This window comes from Haliotis rubra, unplaced genomic scaffold (genome assembly GCF_003918875.1).
Source record: "Haliotis rubra isolate DU_JTF1 unplaced genomic scaffold, ASM391887v1 Scf546, whole genome shotgun sequence".
Lineage (NCBI taxonomy): Eukaryota > Metazoa > Mollusca > Gastropoda > Lepetellida > Haliotidae > Haliotis > Haliotis rubra.
Window position 1 is genome coordinate 320,998 of NW_025767242.1, and position 19,791 is coordinate 340,788.

At 37.2% G+C, this 19,791-nt stretch overlaps 2 protein-coding genes across 2 annotated transcripts in view; one reads left to right on the top strand and one right to left on the bottom strand.

Annotated features, from left to right (window-relative positions):
• Nucleotides 1-16,058, bottom strand: part of LOC124253606 (rho-related BTB domain-containing protein 1-like) — a 61,207-nt gene extending 45,149 nt beyond the window's left edge. Inside the window, 1 exon segment of the mRNA XM_046687410.1 lies at nucleotides 15,987-16,058. The gene's annotated coding sequence lies outside the window, so the exon portion shown is untranslated.
• A 2,050-nt stretch (nucleotides 16,059-18,108) lies between these two features.
• Nucleotides 18,109-19,791, top strand: part of LOC124253605 (drebrin-like protein A) — a 32,466-nt gene continuing 30,783 nt past the window's right edge. Inside the window, exon 1 of the mRNA XM_046687409.1 lies at nucleotides 18,109-18,226. Within this exon, the coding sequence (XP_046543365.1) occupies nucleotides 18,144-18,226 (83 nt within the window). The 5' untranslated portion in view covers nucleotides 18,109-18,143. The remainder of the gene's footprint in view (nucleotides 18,227-19,791) is intronic.

The window sequence follows — 19,791 nt, forward strand, 5'->3', positions numbered from 1 at the left end:
GAGTTTGAGTGAGGTGAGTACAATTTATTTGGTTACTCAAAGAAAAATTAGGATACCCAATTGAGATGAACACAAGTGAGTACACAACTCAATGAGCCGAAAAAGTTATCTGTAGCTGTCTTTGCTAAATCTAAATAAACAGCAAGATGAAATAGATTCTTAGAGATCCAATAAACATTTTCACTTAAGGTCAGTATATTACATTTCCTTTTTATCGTGGACCTAAAACCCAATCCCCACCCTAAACAGAAACAAGATCCCAAGGTAGAATATGACTGGTTTAGCAGTATGGAGAACTAGCAGCCTGGCTGTCCTAGTGTGTGATCATACCCCAGCTACTATGGTTGATGCTAACTCTATGAGCATGATAGATCCTGGCTGTGCTGCTCTCAACAGACTGCAGAGATCATGGTGAAGAAGCTGAGGCATGTCTGCTACGATGAAGACTATTCATTAAGTCACATGCTCGTAATTAAGAGTTAGTGCGTAGACAACATCAGGCCACAAGCCTGTGTAGACATTACCTGTTGCTGATGAAACATGAATGAAGACACTTCCTTGTTTCCAAAACTAATCAATAAAACACTCATTAATATAAATTGGTTTTGTTTTCAGTCAGATTAATAAACCCTATCACAAGCAATGAAATACATCATTAATCCACAAGTATGACTTCATCCTTCAAAACCAAGATGACAAAATAACATTGCCTTAGCAGCCATTAATATTTCACATTCTCTCCCTGTAATTCCGAATAGCTTCTTCCAAACAATGAACGGGTCGTACCATTATTGGTACCAAAGGTAGTGAGACTGGCTATTGACACATATTAATATGACAATTAACACAGCATGGCCTGAAATAGATATTCTTTGTCGCCAGCAACTTCTTCCCTTCACTGGGACTAAGAGGGCCTAAGATCTGTTCACCTTCTCTGTCTCACTGGTTAGATTGAAAATGTCCGGCATTGATTGGACGGTGTAATGACCCAAGGATACGAAGAATCAATCAAAGCAATCAATTACATACAATTATTTCAGTATTAGTATCAGGAACATTCTAAAACTGTTCCCATTTTGCCAACCACATTATAGTCAACAGCTTCAGCGTGGCTTAAGAAGTGTTGAAAGGCTGACACTTTAACCAACTTAAAAGCGTTTTGCTTTGAGCTTCAATATGGAGATGTCGCCAGATGAAGTCCAGCTGGGTCTGGGGATTAGGTGTTTAAGAACATCTTCTCAAGAAATTCTAGCAGAGAAGAACTTTTGGATATACTTTCTGTATGTTTCAGAATTTGAAGGGCTCTATTGTTGTTCAATATGTCACAGTAGGAACCCACTCATTCAAGACCTGTTTCCAATGGTTGTATTTTTTCCCCCATGTTTAAATATTTTCGATCTTGTAAGCAAGGATAATATATGACATTTATTACCTACAAGGGCGAAACTATCGAGATTCATTTTTTTCATACAATGCCCTAGGGCAAAATATCACTTTGCCATGATGTGACATCATGAACAATGCTATGACGTCACGTTTCTTCTATGACGTTGAGTTCTACATGCAGTGACGGTGGGTAGCCAGCCTATGTTTGAAAGTAGATTTGGATTTATTTTCCTCAATTTGACGACTTCGGTAATAAACAGAATATTATATCCGAGCCCATATCATACTATGTCGACAACGCTCATGCCTAAATATCGGTATATCCCTCGCTCTCGCCCGGGAAATACCAACATTTAGGCACTCGTGTCGTAAACATAGCATGACATGGGCACTCATATAATATCCTCTATATCATGAACTTAAGTGTGACATCTGAGAGGAATTGTCATAACTGGAAAAGAAGAAACAAATTGAGAGTTTTCAAAATTCAAAAAATCAGTTTTATTTTGGAAAAATGCACTCTCCTGTCTATTTTGTTTTGGGGATTGAAAAATTAAGATGGCTTTTTTATACATGCATGGGACAGTGTGGTAGCCTAGTGGTTAGACCAATCGATCAATATGCAGAAGACCTAGTTTTAATTCCCCACATGGGTACTATGTGTGAAGCTTATTTCTGGTGTTCCCTATGACATTGCTGGTATATTGCTAAAAGCAACCTAAAGCCACCCCCTCGCTCACTTACATACAAATCAATTAGTACTAAAACATGACCTCATGACAGATACTAGTATAATGATGTACCAGTGTATAATGGCACTCTGACCACCCAACATATGTTTAAGTACAGAAAATCTTGTTTGTGGAACATCTGTGTTACTTCAACACAAGGGGAGAGAAAAGTTGCCATCCAATTTTCTCGTCCTTAGACTCTAGAAGATGGAATTACACTTCAGCACACCATGGGATGACAAGGCTCTGAAAGAAACCTTCCACTCTTCCTGTTGTCATAGTGGTCAGTTTACTGTCGGCTAACACTCGGAACTTGTACTGATCTTCGGCTTACCAGTGTCTATTACCACACAAAATACATTGGTCTTTCTATGGCTGACAGGAAGACAAAAAGGTTTTCATTTTATTCTTGTTTGAAATCTGCTTAAAAATATTGCACAAAGATATTTTCAACTCATGTCACATTAGGTTAAAATAACATTAAGCCTCAGAGATGAGAATGTCTTAAGATACATTTCTTTAGACAGAGATGTTTTCATGTTATTCTTGTTTGAAATCTGCTTAAGAATCAAATGCAAAAAGATATTTTCAACTCATGTCATGTCAGGTTAAAGTAACATTTAGCTTCTGAGATGAAAATGTTATCAGATACATTTCTTTAAAGTTCTTTGGATATAGACTAAAAAGAAGTCCACAGTTTCTCTTAATTTTCAATCTGAAATATAGACTTGCCAGAGTACCATAGACTTGCTTTAAAGTTTTCTGATACCCTTGTTTGAAGCTATAACAGTTTCTAATACCTATTCTAGCAAAACTAAAGCAAGGTAGGCAGAAGGGCCTCCATGAAATAGATTTACATATCTATCTGACAGGGACTGTAATTAGGTCTCTATCAAGATTGGGAATTGTAACTTGGTCTCTGTCTGCTCTAACATGATTGGTATATTAACATCTCTACTATGATGGGAATTTGAACATCTCTACCATGATGGGAATTAAAAGAACATGTCCACCATGATGGGAATTAAAAGAACATGTCTACCACAATGGGAATTTTAACAACATATCCACTTTAGTGGGAATTTTAACAACATCTCTATCATGATGGTAACTGTAAAATTATTTCAACTCAGATGTTAATTTTGACTTGGTCTCTACCATGACAAGAACTGTAACAATTTTTCTATCATTATTACAACTATAACACGACGGGAATTGTGCAAGATAAAAAGATATCTTTTGTAATAGGAATTGCCATATGGTCTGTAACCACGGTAACAAGGTCTCTTTTATCACAGGAATTTTGCCAAGGTTGCTACCATCATGGGGATTTACCAAAGTTTCTACTTTGATAAATTACTAATTCCCAAAGTAATATCTCTCAGCAATCTAATAAATTACATGTCATTGGACACTCTGTTACATACTATAAAGAAACAACACATCAATGTTAAAATAATCACATCACACAGTAATGTAAATGTGTCCATAGTAACATGCTGAATAACTTACCTCAAACTGTCACAGACAAGCTCTATCACATTACACACAGAACCAAATTCCAAATATCCAATAGCATAAACATCAAACGGTGTGTGACAGCCACAAGCACCTGCTAATTACTGTGTATGCAGCAACAATATAAATCTCCGCTCGGCCAACATGTTCATGACACCACACAACAAGACCGCACATTTCCTGCTGCTAACAAAGGAAGACACACACATGAAAACAAAGTAAGTTGGATATCTTGAAGCTCACCACACACATACGTGTGTAAGGAGCTTGGATCAGCTGTCATATGGCCTCAGGGCACCTGTCCAGAGAGAACAGCCATGCCCTGTCCGTGAACTTTATTATATAAACTATTTAGAACTTACAATAAAACTTGCTTAGCCTTTGGAAAATTGGGTTTGGATGTAAAAGAAAATGAATAGGAGGGAAAGGTGTACCTTGTTGACCCCCACATTCCTACAATGTAAAGAGGTATAAAGTTAATGACAGTTTCAAATAGCTTTCACACGGTCCTACATGTGAAACAGTTTTATCATTGTCAGAAGGCAAAGAATTCACAGCTTTTGATCACAAAGTTATGTACAGGTTTTAAAAATAATTTCACATCTTTTTTAAGTAACTTAAGCTTTTTGGGTTTGTGTTATTTCAGTAATTAAGTTTGAACATTTAACAAAGAGTGGATAGGCGGGTCAGTTTTAGTGTTCATGACAAAATGAGAAAAGTTATGTTTAATATTCCATTCATATTTAAAACCATTCTTACAAAATATACGCGAATAAATTAACCGATTTATTTAACATGCTAAACTTGTTTCAAGGATCATTTCATGCATTTGTAAAAAGGAGTAAAACATGTTCCACATTTCATAACACCTGGAATATTGTTGAACGCAGTGATTTTCCTTCATTTTGTATTCAAGTGAGTGAGTGAGTGAATGAGAGAGTGGTGATGCAGGGGGACTCTAGACAACACAGGGAATTATCACCATTCATTAATGTACAATTTCACCAGACTCATACTTCAACCACAGTTGAGTAGCTCTCACAGCAAACTTGGCATACATGAGAAATATTCTTATTTTAAAAAAAACTTAATTAAATTGGGAGATTTCTTATTACAAACAATAACATGTCATAAGGTACATGTTTGGATCACCGTATCCTCCAACGTTATGCGACATTGCTCATAATATCAATTCCTGGTTTGTCTGAACCAAACTAGATTGTTTAGAGGCCACTGTCATGGAGCCTTAATATTTCATTGTGCCAAAAAACAACAAAAACATGTTCAAAATTACTATACCATGTTTACTCCATGCTCTTTTTTAAAATGAATATCAGGGTGGTTTGGTAGCCTAGTGGTCAAAGCGTTTGCTCGTCACGCCAAAGACCCGGGTTTGATTCCCTACATGGGTACAATGTGTGAAGCCCATTTCTAGTGTCCCCCGTCATGATATTGCTGTAATATTGCTAAAGGCGGCATAACTAAACTCAGTCACTCACTAAAATGAATATCCCTCCTCACAATCTGGTGGCATGGAAGGGCCTGAGAACAAAGGCACCACATTTAGCTCTACAAAGTTGTAAAGCTGCCAACATCTTCTGGTCAGATCAAATACCAGTTTCCCAGATTATGGTCCATGATCTGACAACACCACACCCAGACTCGCTGGTTTAAATGTGATCCATGTCCACAGCCTACATGAGGAAATATACTACTCAAAAGAGTTAAGGATCAGATGATTCTTTCAATGTTCTGTAGTTAATGTATGTTGCCATGACACATATACTGTAGTAACATAGTAACTTGAAAGAACTGGGTGATGTTAAACTGTTTTCTGGTAGTAACTAAGCTCCTATAATTGACATTATGTTCAAGGTAGCACGAAACCCAACTCACTCACTCACTCACTCACTCCTAACAATGTAAAGCTTCCACTAAATAACAGCCAAATGTACATTATCCTGCTTGTTACATGAATTTCATTTTTTCAAACTGAAGTATTGATATTTTCTTCAGAAAAGAATGAAAACAACCTAATTGGTTGTTCAAAACACAATATGTCCAAATAGTTTCCAGACCAAAATACATTCAAATACCACTGTCACCATGCAGAAACTGAACAGAAATTCCACACAAAACTAAAATAAATTGTCAAGTTATTGCACTTTGATGTAAGCTTGATGATGACATAAAATCAATGTAACAGTTCCTTGGGTTTTTTTCAGGTAATTACCAAGCAACACAAGGTATTTTACGATTCTGCTACTCATGAAATTGGCTGATATATGTTCTTGTCAATAAATGTCATAAATGGGCTCTTTTCTCATTGTTTACACACGCCAAACAGAATGTTTTGTTCTGATTGAAATGACCATCTTCTGAATAGACAGAACAGATTTGAAAGACTGTTACAATATGGCTTACAAATATAACACAATTAAAACACTGGTCTTTTAGAAATATAAGAATCTGTTGCTTTAGAGTGAGGGAGTGAGGTATTAAGTTTATTTTTATGCCGTACTCAGCAATATTACAGCTATATGGCGGCGGTTTGTAAATAATCGAGTCTGGACCAGACAATCCAGTGGTCAACAGCATGAGCATCGATCTGTACTATTGGGATACGATGACATATGTCAACCAAGTTAGCAAGCCTGACCACCCGATCCCTTTAGTCACCTCTTACGACAAGCATGGATTACTGAAGATCAATTCTAACCGGGTAGTTGCTTCAGAGCTCTAAGTTAGGACTTCTCTGAAGTTAAAATTCCTTTCTACAATTCTCATCTGATAATGCTTAGATTCACAAGCCCGGTCAGGTAATACTGTGCTACCAGAGAAAACACTTTGAGCCCATTATTCACCTTAAAGTTGCCCTGTGGTCATCTCACATCAAAAATTATTTCAAATACACATCACCTGTTTGAAAAGTACTCCAATTATTAGCTAAATGTTGGAAGAAGGTCCGACTGACTGACTGACTGAGTTTGGTTTTACGCCGCTTTTAGCAATATTCCAGCAATATCACGGCGGGGGACACCAGAAATGGGCTTCACTCATTGTACCCATGTGGGATTCGAACCCGGTTCTTCGGCGTGACGAGCCAACGCTTTAACCACTAGACTACCCCACCGCCCCGTAGAAGGTCCGAAGTGTTCCAGGTCTCAGACGTTTATCACTTGGGTGAACCCCGTGGGCAAACCTAGTAGACACATGATCACGGTTCAAATCCACAATACAGGGTTCTGGTGTACTCAAGGGATGCAACTCTTCACAGCAAATTGCTGCCTCTTAGACAACTGCTCAACCTGTGCCCCATTAATATTTCAAGAATCGAGCATAGTGTTTTTTACCTTCTAACTTTAATATTCTGTTTTACATTTTGCACATACATTCAAAACATGAACTACATAGGAAAAAAGTATAAGTTAATATAATCATAATAAGATATATGTTAAATAATTACCACTAATGTAATGGTTGATTCTTTGTTCTTATGATTCCCTGTTATTTCAAACTTCATATCATCATGTAAATTAAAGTATTATTAATTGGAGATGAAAAAAGTAAATTTATTTCATTTTCTCACAGAGTTACACATGTTTATAAAAACATGAAAATTGTCAGGTAAATCCTGTATTTTTCAAAGTCGGATGATAACAATGACCTAAGTTGTTTATGTTCAAGCTCTCTCAAAACTAGTATTAGCATTACAGCAACTAATCAACTCCACAGAATGTAAATGAATCAAATATACAAACACGTTCTACTTCTGAAATCTATTTCCTATGTTGGCCATGCTAGCTTCTTGGGACATCACTGAGGACCGTGCAAACATTCCCACCATCAAAGCTCTTGAGACTAGACGAGTGTCAGGTCTACCTAATTTACAGATTTGTAGGGGAAATCCTCCACACTTGCTGATATCTGGGAATGTTAAGTATTGTGGATAAGGCCCACTAAAACATCTTATTCTTGCTTTTCAATACTTATATCCTTTTAACACCAGTAGCTCTAACATTAAAACTGAGGAAACAAAACCACAACAGCTTATTAAATCTCAAATACAGTATCTGACCTTCCTTGGTGTGTACAGGTAGTCATCAGACCTGACCTACAACAGTATCTGACCCTCCTTGGTGTGTACAGGTGGTCATCAGACCCGACCTACAACAGTATCTGACCCTCCTTGGTGTGTACAGGTAGTCATCAGACCCGACCTACAACAGTATCTGACCCTCCTTGGTGTGTACAGGTAGTCATCAGACCTGACCTACAACTGTATCTGACCCCCCTTGGTGTGTACAGGTAGTCATCAGACCTGACCCTACAACAGCATCTGACCCTCCTTGGTGTGTGTGTACCAGGTAGTCATCAGGACCCAGACCTACAACAGTATCTGACCCTCCTTGGTGTGTACAGGTAGTCATCAGACCCGACCTACAACAGTATCTGACCCTCCTTGGTGTGTACAGGTAGTCATCAGACCCGACCTACAACAGTACCTGACCCTCCTTGGTGTGTACAGGTAGTCATCAGACCCGACCTACAACAGTATCTGACCCTCCTTGGTGTGTACAGGTAGTCATCAGACCTGACCTACAACTGTATCTGACCCTCCTTGGTGTGTACAGGTAGTCATCAGACCTGACCTACAACAGTATCTGACCCTCCTTGGTGGTGTGTACAGGTAGTCATCAGACCCGACCTACAACAGTATCTGACCCTCCTTGGTGTGTACAGGTAGTCATCAGACCTGACCTACAACAGTATCTGACCCTCCTTGGTGTGTACAGGTAGTCATCAGACCTGACCTACAACTGTATCTGACCCCCCTTGGTGTGTACAGGTAGTCATCAGACCTGACCTACAACAGTATCTGACCCTCCTTGGTGTGTACAGGTGGTCATCAGACCCGACCTACAACAGTACCTGACCCTCCTTGGTGTGTACAGGTAGTCATCAGACCCAACCTACAACAGTATCTGACCCTCCTTGGTGTGTACAGGTAGTCATCAGACCTGACCTACAACAGTATCTGACCCTCCTTGGTGTGTACAGGTAGTCATCAGACCTGACCTACAACAGTATCTGACCCTCCTTGGTGTGTACAGGTAGTCATCAGACCCAACCTACAACAGTATCTGACCCTCCTTGGTGTGTACAGGTAGTCATCAGACCCAACCTACAACAGTATCTGACCCTTCTTGGTGTGTACAGGTAGTCATCAGACCCAACCTACAACAGTATCTGACCCTCCTTGGTGTGTACAAGTAGTCATCAGACCCAACCTACAACAGTATCTGACCTTCCTTGGCATGTAATTGAGTGAAAACCAAAATAATTCATTAATTGGGAAACTTTGAGAAATGGACATGTGTAAAGACACACTTTTAAAAGTTGTTAATAATGCTACAGCAAAACCTTCAGATGTTTGAATGGTTGAGTTGAGCAACCACTCATCAATACCAACAGGTTTCAAAAGAAATTTGGAAATTTATCATATGAAAGTATGATAGTTCCAGCATTGTTGAAATATGGGGAGACATCAGTGATGACTTAATACCAGTATAAGTTATTAGAAAGTATACCAGACAAATTCAGAAAAGATTTCTCACCTATAACAAGAATACTCCTATCGAGCTAATCTGATTATTCTTGGAGAGAGTTGCAGACTTCCTCCACAATATATCTACATTAAAAGGGCAATAAAATACTGGACTAAACTACTTCACCTACAAAATAATAGCCACACCAGCCGTACATCATGCTTAAAATACTTGATGATGCTTTGAGACACATAAGCTACTTCAATTAAGAATAATATATTTTCATTTAGGGCTTGGTACAGCCTGGATACAGCAGAATATAGAGAAACAGGATCAGCGATAGTTTAAATCCAGCCTGACTTTCATCCTTGGAATATGTGGAAAGTTCATCTAAGCGTAACTTCTATTAACAGTATACACATGATCAATCAATGTTCAATGCTGAATTTTATCTAATAACAAATACACCTACATATATATTAACTGGCATTCATCACAATTTGAGGAAATAATTATTTGCTGAGACTAAAGGATACAACAATGTTCTTCCCCATGAAAGATACTTTCAATTTTATCTGAAGACAAAACAAGAAGATTACAGAAGATGAATATGATGCGATGATATGTAAACATGAAGCTCATGAAATAAATAAAAGCGAAACGAACGAATCCGAACGAACGAACAAACGAAAACGAACGAATGAATAAATAAATACAACCATATTACACAGAACATCCAGCACCTGAGTTATCTCAGTCTACTTCATGAGTGAGTGAGTGAGTTTAGTTTTACGCCGCACTCAGCAATATTCTAGCTATATGGCGGCGGTCTGTAAATAAGCGAATCTGGACCAGACAATCCAGTGATCACCATCATGAGCATCGTTCTACGCAATTAAGATATGATGACATGTGTCAACCAAGTCAGCGAGTCTGACCACCCGATCCCGTTAGTAGCCTCTTACGACAATCATGGGTTACTGAAGATCAATTCTAACACGGATCTTCACGGGTTTACTTCATGAAATCAACTGATACTGATAGAATATATTCAGTTAAAAAATTTACTGTGAGAAATGAAAATAAAGAAAAAGAATTTAATAAAAATGCAGGATATTACCATCTAAATATTATTGCAAAGTGGGTGCAATTTGATGGCTGATATTACTGAATAAATTTGTCTGTCATTGATATATACACTGTATCAACAAACTGCATACCATTTGCCTATTCCCATAAGACTGACACAATATCCATCTATCATGCCTATTGGGGCAGTCATGAATGTGCAGTCAGCAGCAACAGCAGGCATGTTAATTGCATTCCTCATGTTAATTATGCTAATTGATATCCATGTGCTGTGTATTACACAGACATAGCATACAGACATAGAATACAGACATAGAACACCAGAATACAGACACAGAATACAGACATAGAACACAGACATAGAACACCAGAATACAGACATAGAATACAGACATAGAACACCAGAATACAGACATAAAATACAGACATAGAATAGACATATAGAATAGAATAGACATAGAATACAGACATAGAATAGACATAGAATAGACATAGAATACAGACATAGAATTCAGACATAGAATTCAGACACATAGAATACAGACATAGAATACAGACATAGAATTCAGACACATAGAATACAGACATAGAATTCAGACACAGAATACAGATATAGAATACAGACACAGAACACAGACATAGAATACAGACACAGAATACAGACATAGAATAGACATAGAATACAGACATAGAGTACAGACAGAATACAGACACAGAATTCAGACATAGAATACAGACATAGAGTAGACATAGAATACAGACACAAAATACAGACATAGAGTACAGACATAGAATACAGACATAGAGTACAGACATAGAATACAGACACAGAATACAGACATAGAATACAGACATAGAATACAGACATAGAATACAGACATAGAATACAGACACAGAACACAGACATAGAATACAGACACAGAATACAGACATAGAATACACAGAGTACAGACATAGAATACAGACATAGAATACAGACACAGAATACAGACACAGAATACAGACATAGAATACAGACATAGAATACAGACATAGAATACAGACATAGAATACAGACATAGAATACAGACACAGAGTACAGACATAGAATACAGACATAGAATACAGACAAAGAATACAGACAGAGAATACAGACATAGAATACAGACATAGAATACAGACATAGAATACAGACATAGAATACAGACACAGAATACAGACAGAGAACAGACATAGAATACAGACATAGAATACAGACATAGAATACAGACAGAGAATACAGACAGAGTACAGACACAGAATACAGACAGAATACAGACATAGAATACAGACATAGAATACAGACACAGAATACAGACACAGCACAGACATAGAATACAGACATAGAATACAGACATAGAATACAGACACACACTGTACTTCGCTTGATAATCACAAGTTATAAATTAATCATGATAATACTTCAAACACCAAGTTGATTACTTCCTGGTGTTCAAAATTAAGAGTTCCTCGAGTTTGTTAGCTTTGCCTCTGTGGTATTTGAATCAGTGACTCTAATTTTTTAACTTTCAACATTAGGGCTTGGACAAGGACACCCCAGACTCACATGCTTACTTTCGAACACTGCTAACGCATCTTGTGATATGCAATAGTGATAGAAATTGACACAAGTCCTACAGTACTTGCCAAACAGTTAAGGTGTCATAATGACCAGTTAAATTTGTCACTTTGAAGGGGTTTGCTTTTGTTATGATTGTAAGGACTAGTGGACTAAATTCCTTAGTTTCTATCACTGCACAGTAAAATCTAGTTAACTGAATCTTATGTGACTAATCTGGAAACCCTGCTACTGAAGATGGTTATTGCCTGGAACTTTATTTCAAAATCTTTATTTCAAAAAAAGGGTGTTCTTCTGGAATGTTAATGAGGAGCTGTGTTCATCCTTCATGTCACTGTATGTGGAGTTCCTCATTAGGCTAGCATTTCCTTTCAATGGATGGAAAGACATCGGCCCATATCCACCGTTAAATATCAGTTTAGTCAAATCATACTACCTGTCTGTGTGTGTGTGTGTGTGTGTGTGTGTGTGTGTGTGTTAAAATTTAGGGGGGGATACAGGCGGAAGTCTTTCCCAAAGGATTGTGTATTTATAAAAAAAATACTTACAACTGCCAATGATAACCTTTAAAAGTATTGACACCTGTCAATTACACCCAGGTTCATGCATGATCCATATAGTTGATAACAATCTGGAGGTGGAAAGTCTGCTCCTGGGCTACAGTGCATGAGTAAAGCTGACAAGGTACATTGATGTAAGCATAGAGAGCACTGACACAAATACTTACATTATGATAGGACCTTCTACTGTCCAAACATTCAGTGTTCAAGGCGAAGTTTATTTAGCAGCAGCTGTGGTGAGATGGCTAAACATCTGGTAATCACAATGATGAGTCAGCAAGTTTGGTTAAAGATATGTTCCTGTGTACATTGGAAGGAACTACGGTAGTTATGTTTATTACAGTAATGTAAATGTCACAACTGCAGTTTCCAGTGTCCATGATTTCACCACAGAAATGTTCTTTGGCCTATATTATTTGGTAATTTGGCCTATATTATAGATTATCTTCAGGACATTTCCAACCAAAAGCAATGTCCCAGAATTTGAAATAGAACACTGATAAATAAATATCATGATAAACACAACATCAAACAATTATTTATGTTTGTCTATAGTACATAATGTGTGTCTGAAATTCTTGCACAACATTAGAGGCCTTAAAGTCAGATGGTGTTGAAGAACAGACACTTCTCACAGCTGATCATGCTAATGGCAATGGAATCCATCTCTATATCTAACATTTTCAAATATTTATTGATAAAGCAATTTTCTTTCTCCCAAACTGGCCTGTAGTATTGATCAATTTCATTACATAATTGTATTAATGATTTGGCAAAAGCACAATTTGGCACTTGCCAATGAAACAGACACCTTTTAAAACTTAATAAACTTCAAGCACCTGTTTACACTGTTAATGTGGTATTTTTTGTTAATGTAATATTTTACATCACCCTCTGTATGATCCCTTTCTAACCAAATAAGTACTTTTCAGCAATTAATAAAATTAAAGCACCTGTTGACAGTGTTTATGTGTCTATTTGTAAATGTAATATATTTTACTTCACATTCTGAAACCCACCTGTGACAGGTGTTTATTATTTAAGTAAGGGACTAGTTCAAAATTTGGATGTCAGGTGAAAGTCTTAATTCTTCGGGTTAATTGTTGTTGGCAGAGGGGAGTGCAGGAGAATTTGACAGGTCAGTAGGTTTTCCATCAGAAAAATGTACTTCTCCGAGGTTTTCAGCTAAAGGGAACAAAATAAGAGGTCTAATTATCACATTTCTACTCTGCAAATGCATGATATGTATGAAAGCAACTCAAATATCTGACAAAAATAGGGAGGATAGGTCTCTGGGAATTACATAATAATTCCATAATGAACAGTTGAACTATTTTCTTGGTAGAAAAGTTCTGTAATGAGATATGCTCTCACTTTGGAGAAACATGGTAAAGACATTGTAGCCTAAGTTAGATATCTGCAGTATAAGCTGATGCAATCCAGGTGTGGCCGGGTTTGGGCTAACGTCCCAGACATCTAGTCTAGGTAAGGCATGTTACATACTGGTGACCTAAGCCGTCCATGTTCATGTGTAGGACCTTCAACAACTACAAGTCTTCAGGAATCCAAGAGATGACAGAGAAATCATGTACCTGTAGACCAATCAAGCATGATTACCCAATTCACCCAGAGACAGTGTCNTAGATGGGTTTAATACATGGCACTAGCAATTACAGCCAGAGGATAGGGGCCAGACAGAAAATACCGTGAGTCGCCATATTAAGCACCCTACTGTCATAGCGCCCCTGACTAATTTCTACACCAGTCTGATGTGGGTACGTCACTGAGAACTAATGTCTAAGAGCCACTGTGTAAGACTAAACATTAAAACAAGTGTGTATTTCAGGTTTCTTAGGTCAGAAATCTCATTAGAGGAAAATAACAGAGTTGTATAACTGCATGGCACTGATTATAAACAGTTATAGATTCATCGTCCTTTGAACAATACTTGTTTACTGTCCCTCTGATACTGTAGGCACTGGACCGTGACTATACTGTCCCTCTGAGGAAACATTTCTGCTGAGACTTGTCTGGTTCTGTTGAGTTAACAGGACTTGTAAAAGGAGCACTTCCCCTGGGATTTGTTAGATCTTACCTCACATAGTTGTCAGGTAAACTGTTCAGCCTAGAAAGTTGATCATGAATTACAATGTGTGACAGTTTTGACCAGTAGACCATGTCTATAAAATAGACCATGTATTACAGACACTTAGATGATGATACAGCGAGTACCATTAACTATCTTTTTTGGGCTGAAATGCAACGAAGGCTACAAGTAAAATTAATAAAAATGTGATAACATTAATTTTTAATCATCCTATATATTTCAGTATAAAATCCACTGGTAGAACTGTCTGGAAGTTTTTTATTCTATCATAGACCAACTCAAGTTGTGACAGACTTCGACTATCAGTCTATGATGCATGACTGAGTGTCAGATACAGGGAATGTCTGTGTCTCAGCTGTGCAAGAGAGGATGATACCAAGAAGAATATCATGATCAGTCATGCATTGTTTCATGTTAATACAGTTTGTGCTATTAACATTTTGCACCTATTATTCCAAATTTGTCATTTTTTTTAATCATTTCTGTAGATGTAATGTCTTAATGTATGAACTATGATCAGCTGTTCTTACCAGACAAAAGGGAATGTTGCCAGACATACTGAAGATATAAATAAAGTCGGAGACTTTTTACACATTTATAAAAAAGACGAAATAGAGCTAGATTGAGTGATGCTTGTTTTGTGATACCCATTACTATTTTAATACAACTTCCATATTATCTATGCAATATTTATTCATTTATACCAGGTGTCTTACTGTTCTCGTCTATGTCTACTTTTCATACAACCAGTTTGCTCTATTATGTAATATTTTTTCGACATTGATCTATTACATACAACCAGGTAGAACAATAACATTATGCACCTATGACATTAATGAAATTGATTCAGTTTCTGAATTTTTTCTTTTGACTGATCTCCATCGGAAAATATACACATTCCAAAATGCAGAGAGTAACTTATTTCTTCTTGACTTTAATTTTGATACATTGAGTATGTTCTCTTATATGTAACAATGTGTAATAATTTAAGTGAATGTGAAGGTATTAAGAAGAAGAAAGAACTAGGAATATGACAGGAAGACATTTTCCTTAAATGCGATGAAAATTTGTTCAGATTTTGTATATTAACAAATTATTGTCTGGGAGCCTTTTGTCATTCTTTTGTGCACCATAGACATAGCTCTCATCGCAACCTAAATATCAATTGATATTGAATATCGGCTGCGTATATTATTATTTCGAATGGGAAAAACAGATAGTAAAATGACAAATACATGCGGACATATACACTAAAAACAAGAAATTCTAAATTCTGAGTTACGATATTATTTTTAATTTTTTTCACAGATGCAAAGAACGGTAATGAACATATGAGACATTCCTACATGATTGTCTGATAATTTCTGTCACTGGTGACCAGTTCAAGGCATGCAAATAATTCATTAATTATGCATCGATTAATTCTGTTGCAAAAAATCAAGCACTTACCACGAAAATTAACTATTGTCAGTCAGCTGATCGCGAAATATGACAGAATGAAATCAGCTCATTCTGTATGCGCCAAATGAATGAAATCGCACATAAACATTGAGGTATATAGTATTCCCCGTACAACTGTTATTGTTGTGAACACAATGCTCGTAGTCTTCAACTGAACCTAAACAAAGGCTTTGTCAGTAGATCTTTTACGGTTTTTTCCTACATTTTTTTTAACTAAACGTATTCAGATTTATCGCTCAAAATACAACTTGATATTTCTTCTACTGTAGCATTATCGCTTCGATGTCAAACCTTTACGCCTCTTATTTGTACCATCTTAATAATTTACTGTTGGATATGATATGAACGAATCATGGTTAGGTCGATGGCGAGTAGTTTGCTGGCTATCGGAATAGTGTTCTACTCTAACAAAAATGGTGTTTGGCCTGATGACCATTTGTTTACATCGCAAGACTCAACTGTTTCGTTGTTGTTGTGTGTCTTTGTTTTTCTGAGTGATTGTGTTGGGAACACAACTGACCATATATTTAGTATTTAAATGTTGTTCCACACGCTTGATCATATTGTCTCTCTTGATTAAATATCTCATTGACAAACAATCAATCCTGACGATCACATCACTCGTTAAGATTACGTAAACACTCAAATTGGTGCTAAAATCCGTTCCGCCTAATAAATTTAACAACACGCAAGAGTGTTGCAGAGTACTGGTCAATTTAGGCAACGGGGGCGCGGTATAACGAGGGAGCTAGAAGTGGGGAACCGCTGATTTTACATTTTTTTAATGTTTCAGTGCTATAGAAAATTTTGAAAGGGGCTTCGGTAAGCTATTTCGTGGTTTGGAGATGTGCCAGACATGATCTGAAGTATTCAAATACATTAAAGTGTTGATAGTAACGGTACTCCTATGCGCGAGAGAAATGTGATAGATCAGTCATTTCTTTATGTTGTACTTCCTGATCAACTTTAGGGACCGATCATAATTTATGGTTAGTGGGGGCGCTGATGATGTTTATGGAGACGCATATACAATGTGAATGGAAACACACACACACACACACCACACACACACCCACCACCCACACACACACCCCACACAAAATTGTATGTACAAAGTAAGTGACCCCCAACCCCAACCCCGTTGCATGTCAAAATCAATTCCCCCGCCCTACCCCTTTCCCATCATTTAATTACACAACTGATGACCCCTCTAGTACATGTTTACAACAGTCATCATCACCCCACACCCGTAGCCATGAATTGTGTACGGTCCCTTATTTTTTCCATTTCTGCAACTAACTAATTTGTGCACAAATATGGTTGAATATTGAATAAAGTATGATTCAAATAATAATTTGAGCTATACACATTATGATGTCACATTTTAGGAAAAGAAAAAATCGCCTTCACTGGAAACTAACATGTAATCAGAATGACATGTTTGCTCTTTTCATGTGAAGACACTTTTGACAAAGGCCTAGTGATGCTTTATAAGTTATCGTTGTTTTGTATTTAGATTTGCAATGAATTTTTTTGTATATTTGTTTTAATTTCTTCAACATTTATCTGATTTAGACAGGATTTCGTGATTAGGTAGACATGTACAGGTTAAAAATTATAGCAGGACAGTGACATATTTTCGGGAGTCCTGAAAGAACTCAACTTCGATGTATTGGACGAAAATATCACATGGCATGTCTAAAATAATACACGCTTTTCAGATTTGTCAGAGCGTTGACAAATTGTTAAATGCATGAAGCGATATATCTTATTCTGTGTGCAAATTATTAATAAATGATATATCGGAAACACTTCCACAGCGGGAAAGAGGAGTAAACTGATTAACAAAATCAATAGTATGGTAGTGTTTCCTTTCTTTGATGAATATTGTTGGACGTATTCACAATGTAATTGTGAAATATGATGAATATTTATAAATGGCTTCTTCCACGCAACAACTGGTGTGGTTTCATTATCAATGTCACTTTACCAACGAAATGTTTTTTGAAAATGTCTTTAAGACACAAAAGTCTGTAGCTTAACTTTTCAACATAATGATAGTTCTTAGGAATATACTATTTGATTTATGTCACTTCTGTGTACACAAAGATTGATGACGTAGAGCGCAAGCGGTAGTCATTCACGATGGCGATCGACTTGAAGAAGAACAGGGATTCCTTGCTAAAAACCTACAACGACGTTGTAAATGATAAATCAGAAACAACATGGTAAGAATTTTCTCAGGGATTTTGATGTGAATTCAATTCGATTTGAATACAGTTATTTCCAAGTATCCGATAAAATGCCTGTACCGGGCACCTGCTCACGAGTCCTGCCCTGCCCCTTCCGCTTCCACGGCCCAACAAGGAAGTGGGAATATGTCTATCTTGAAAATTACAAATACACTTGCAATGATATTTGGTCTCCCTGTCCTTTCTAACCGTTAAAGCAAATTATTTAGAATTATTATTTGGAGGTAGTAAATAAATATGCCCATCCTTAGTCTGTATGTTGTCCATGATACACAAATCGTAATTGAAAAGACAGATATTCCTTCCTTATATTGACGTTTAAACATATAAAATACGAATGATATTTCTGATATACGTACACATACGACGGTTTGATTCACTGGCAAAACTGAAGTACACTGGATGCAGCTTGTGGTGAACTCAGTTGTGGATCGTTCTTGTGTTAGGGTCAGATTAAGTCCAAACTCTATCCTAAACCTTGGATTCCCTTTGTGGTCATACTGGTACATTACCCCTTTCCAATCAAACATCATTTTTTTAGCCTTAGTGTTGCTTATTTTTACACTATGCATTATTGTGCACACACTCATAGAATGGATGTAGAAATCTATATATTGTATCCTGAAGGATGCACAATCATATTCTTTGTGCCAAATTCCTCAACAAGAAATGTAAATGTCCAGGTATAAACATTGGTTTTAGTTGAAGTGCAGAAAACTACACTTTTTTGTTACATTACAGGACTCTCAAATTTCTTGCAAGGACTCTTGAAATTAGTAGTTTGGGGTCCTGTGGGTGTTTTGTAGGGCAAGGTGAAACCCTGGCATATGGAACCCCAATGCTAATGAAATAGCTATTTCGGATCCTTAACATCCTAAGGGTTAGGCGCGCCTTTACAATCGTTATACAGTGAGACCCTGGATATCCGGACACATTCGTTTTTGCGTAAATTGTCTGGATAACTGAATATCCAGATATCTTGATTTCTGTCATCCAGGCTTAGGTGTTGAAACGGTAGCGATCATACACTTCTGGTTTAAAAGCACTTCCAAAACAGCATGGTCATTTTGATTTGCCAATTACAATTCACTCTGTGCCAGATAGGCCTACTAATCACCACCAATACCCTGCTGATCTGTCATTTATCCGGATTAGCACTTCACACAGTCAGCCGTAGATCAAAGCTTCGTGCGGATAAGTGAGTTAATTTTGTGTTGATTTAGATGGTTGGTTTGTAAAATTTACCGTCTAGGAACGGAAACCGCATATCCGTTATAGACAGTCACTTTTGTAACGTAAGAGATTGTGTTTTTTTAATGAAAATTGACCGCCTGTAAAGGAATGTATACCTGATTAATTTACAGTGTACTCTGTCAATACCGGCATCAGTCGGGACCAAGTAAAAATGCCGGTTTTGACAGAGTGCCGGTTTAGCTAGGTTCGCTTATGACGCCTGCGCACACGGAAGTTCGCTGTCGTACTGTCACGTTAGCATTAACAAGATGTTTGAATAAGAAACAAGGCAGTGTCTGAATGCACAT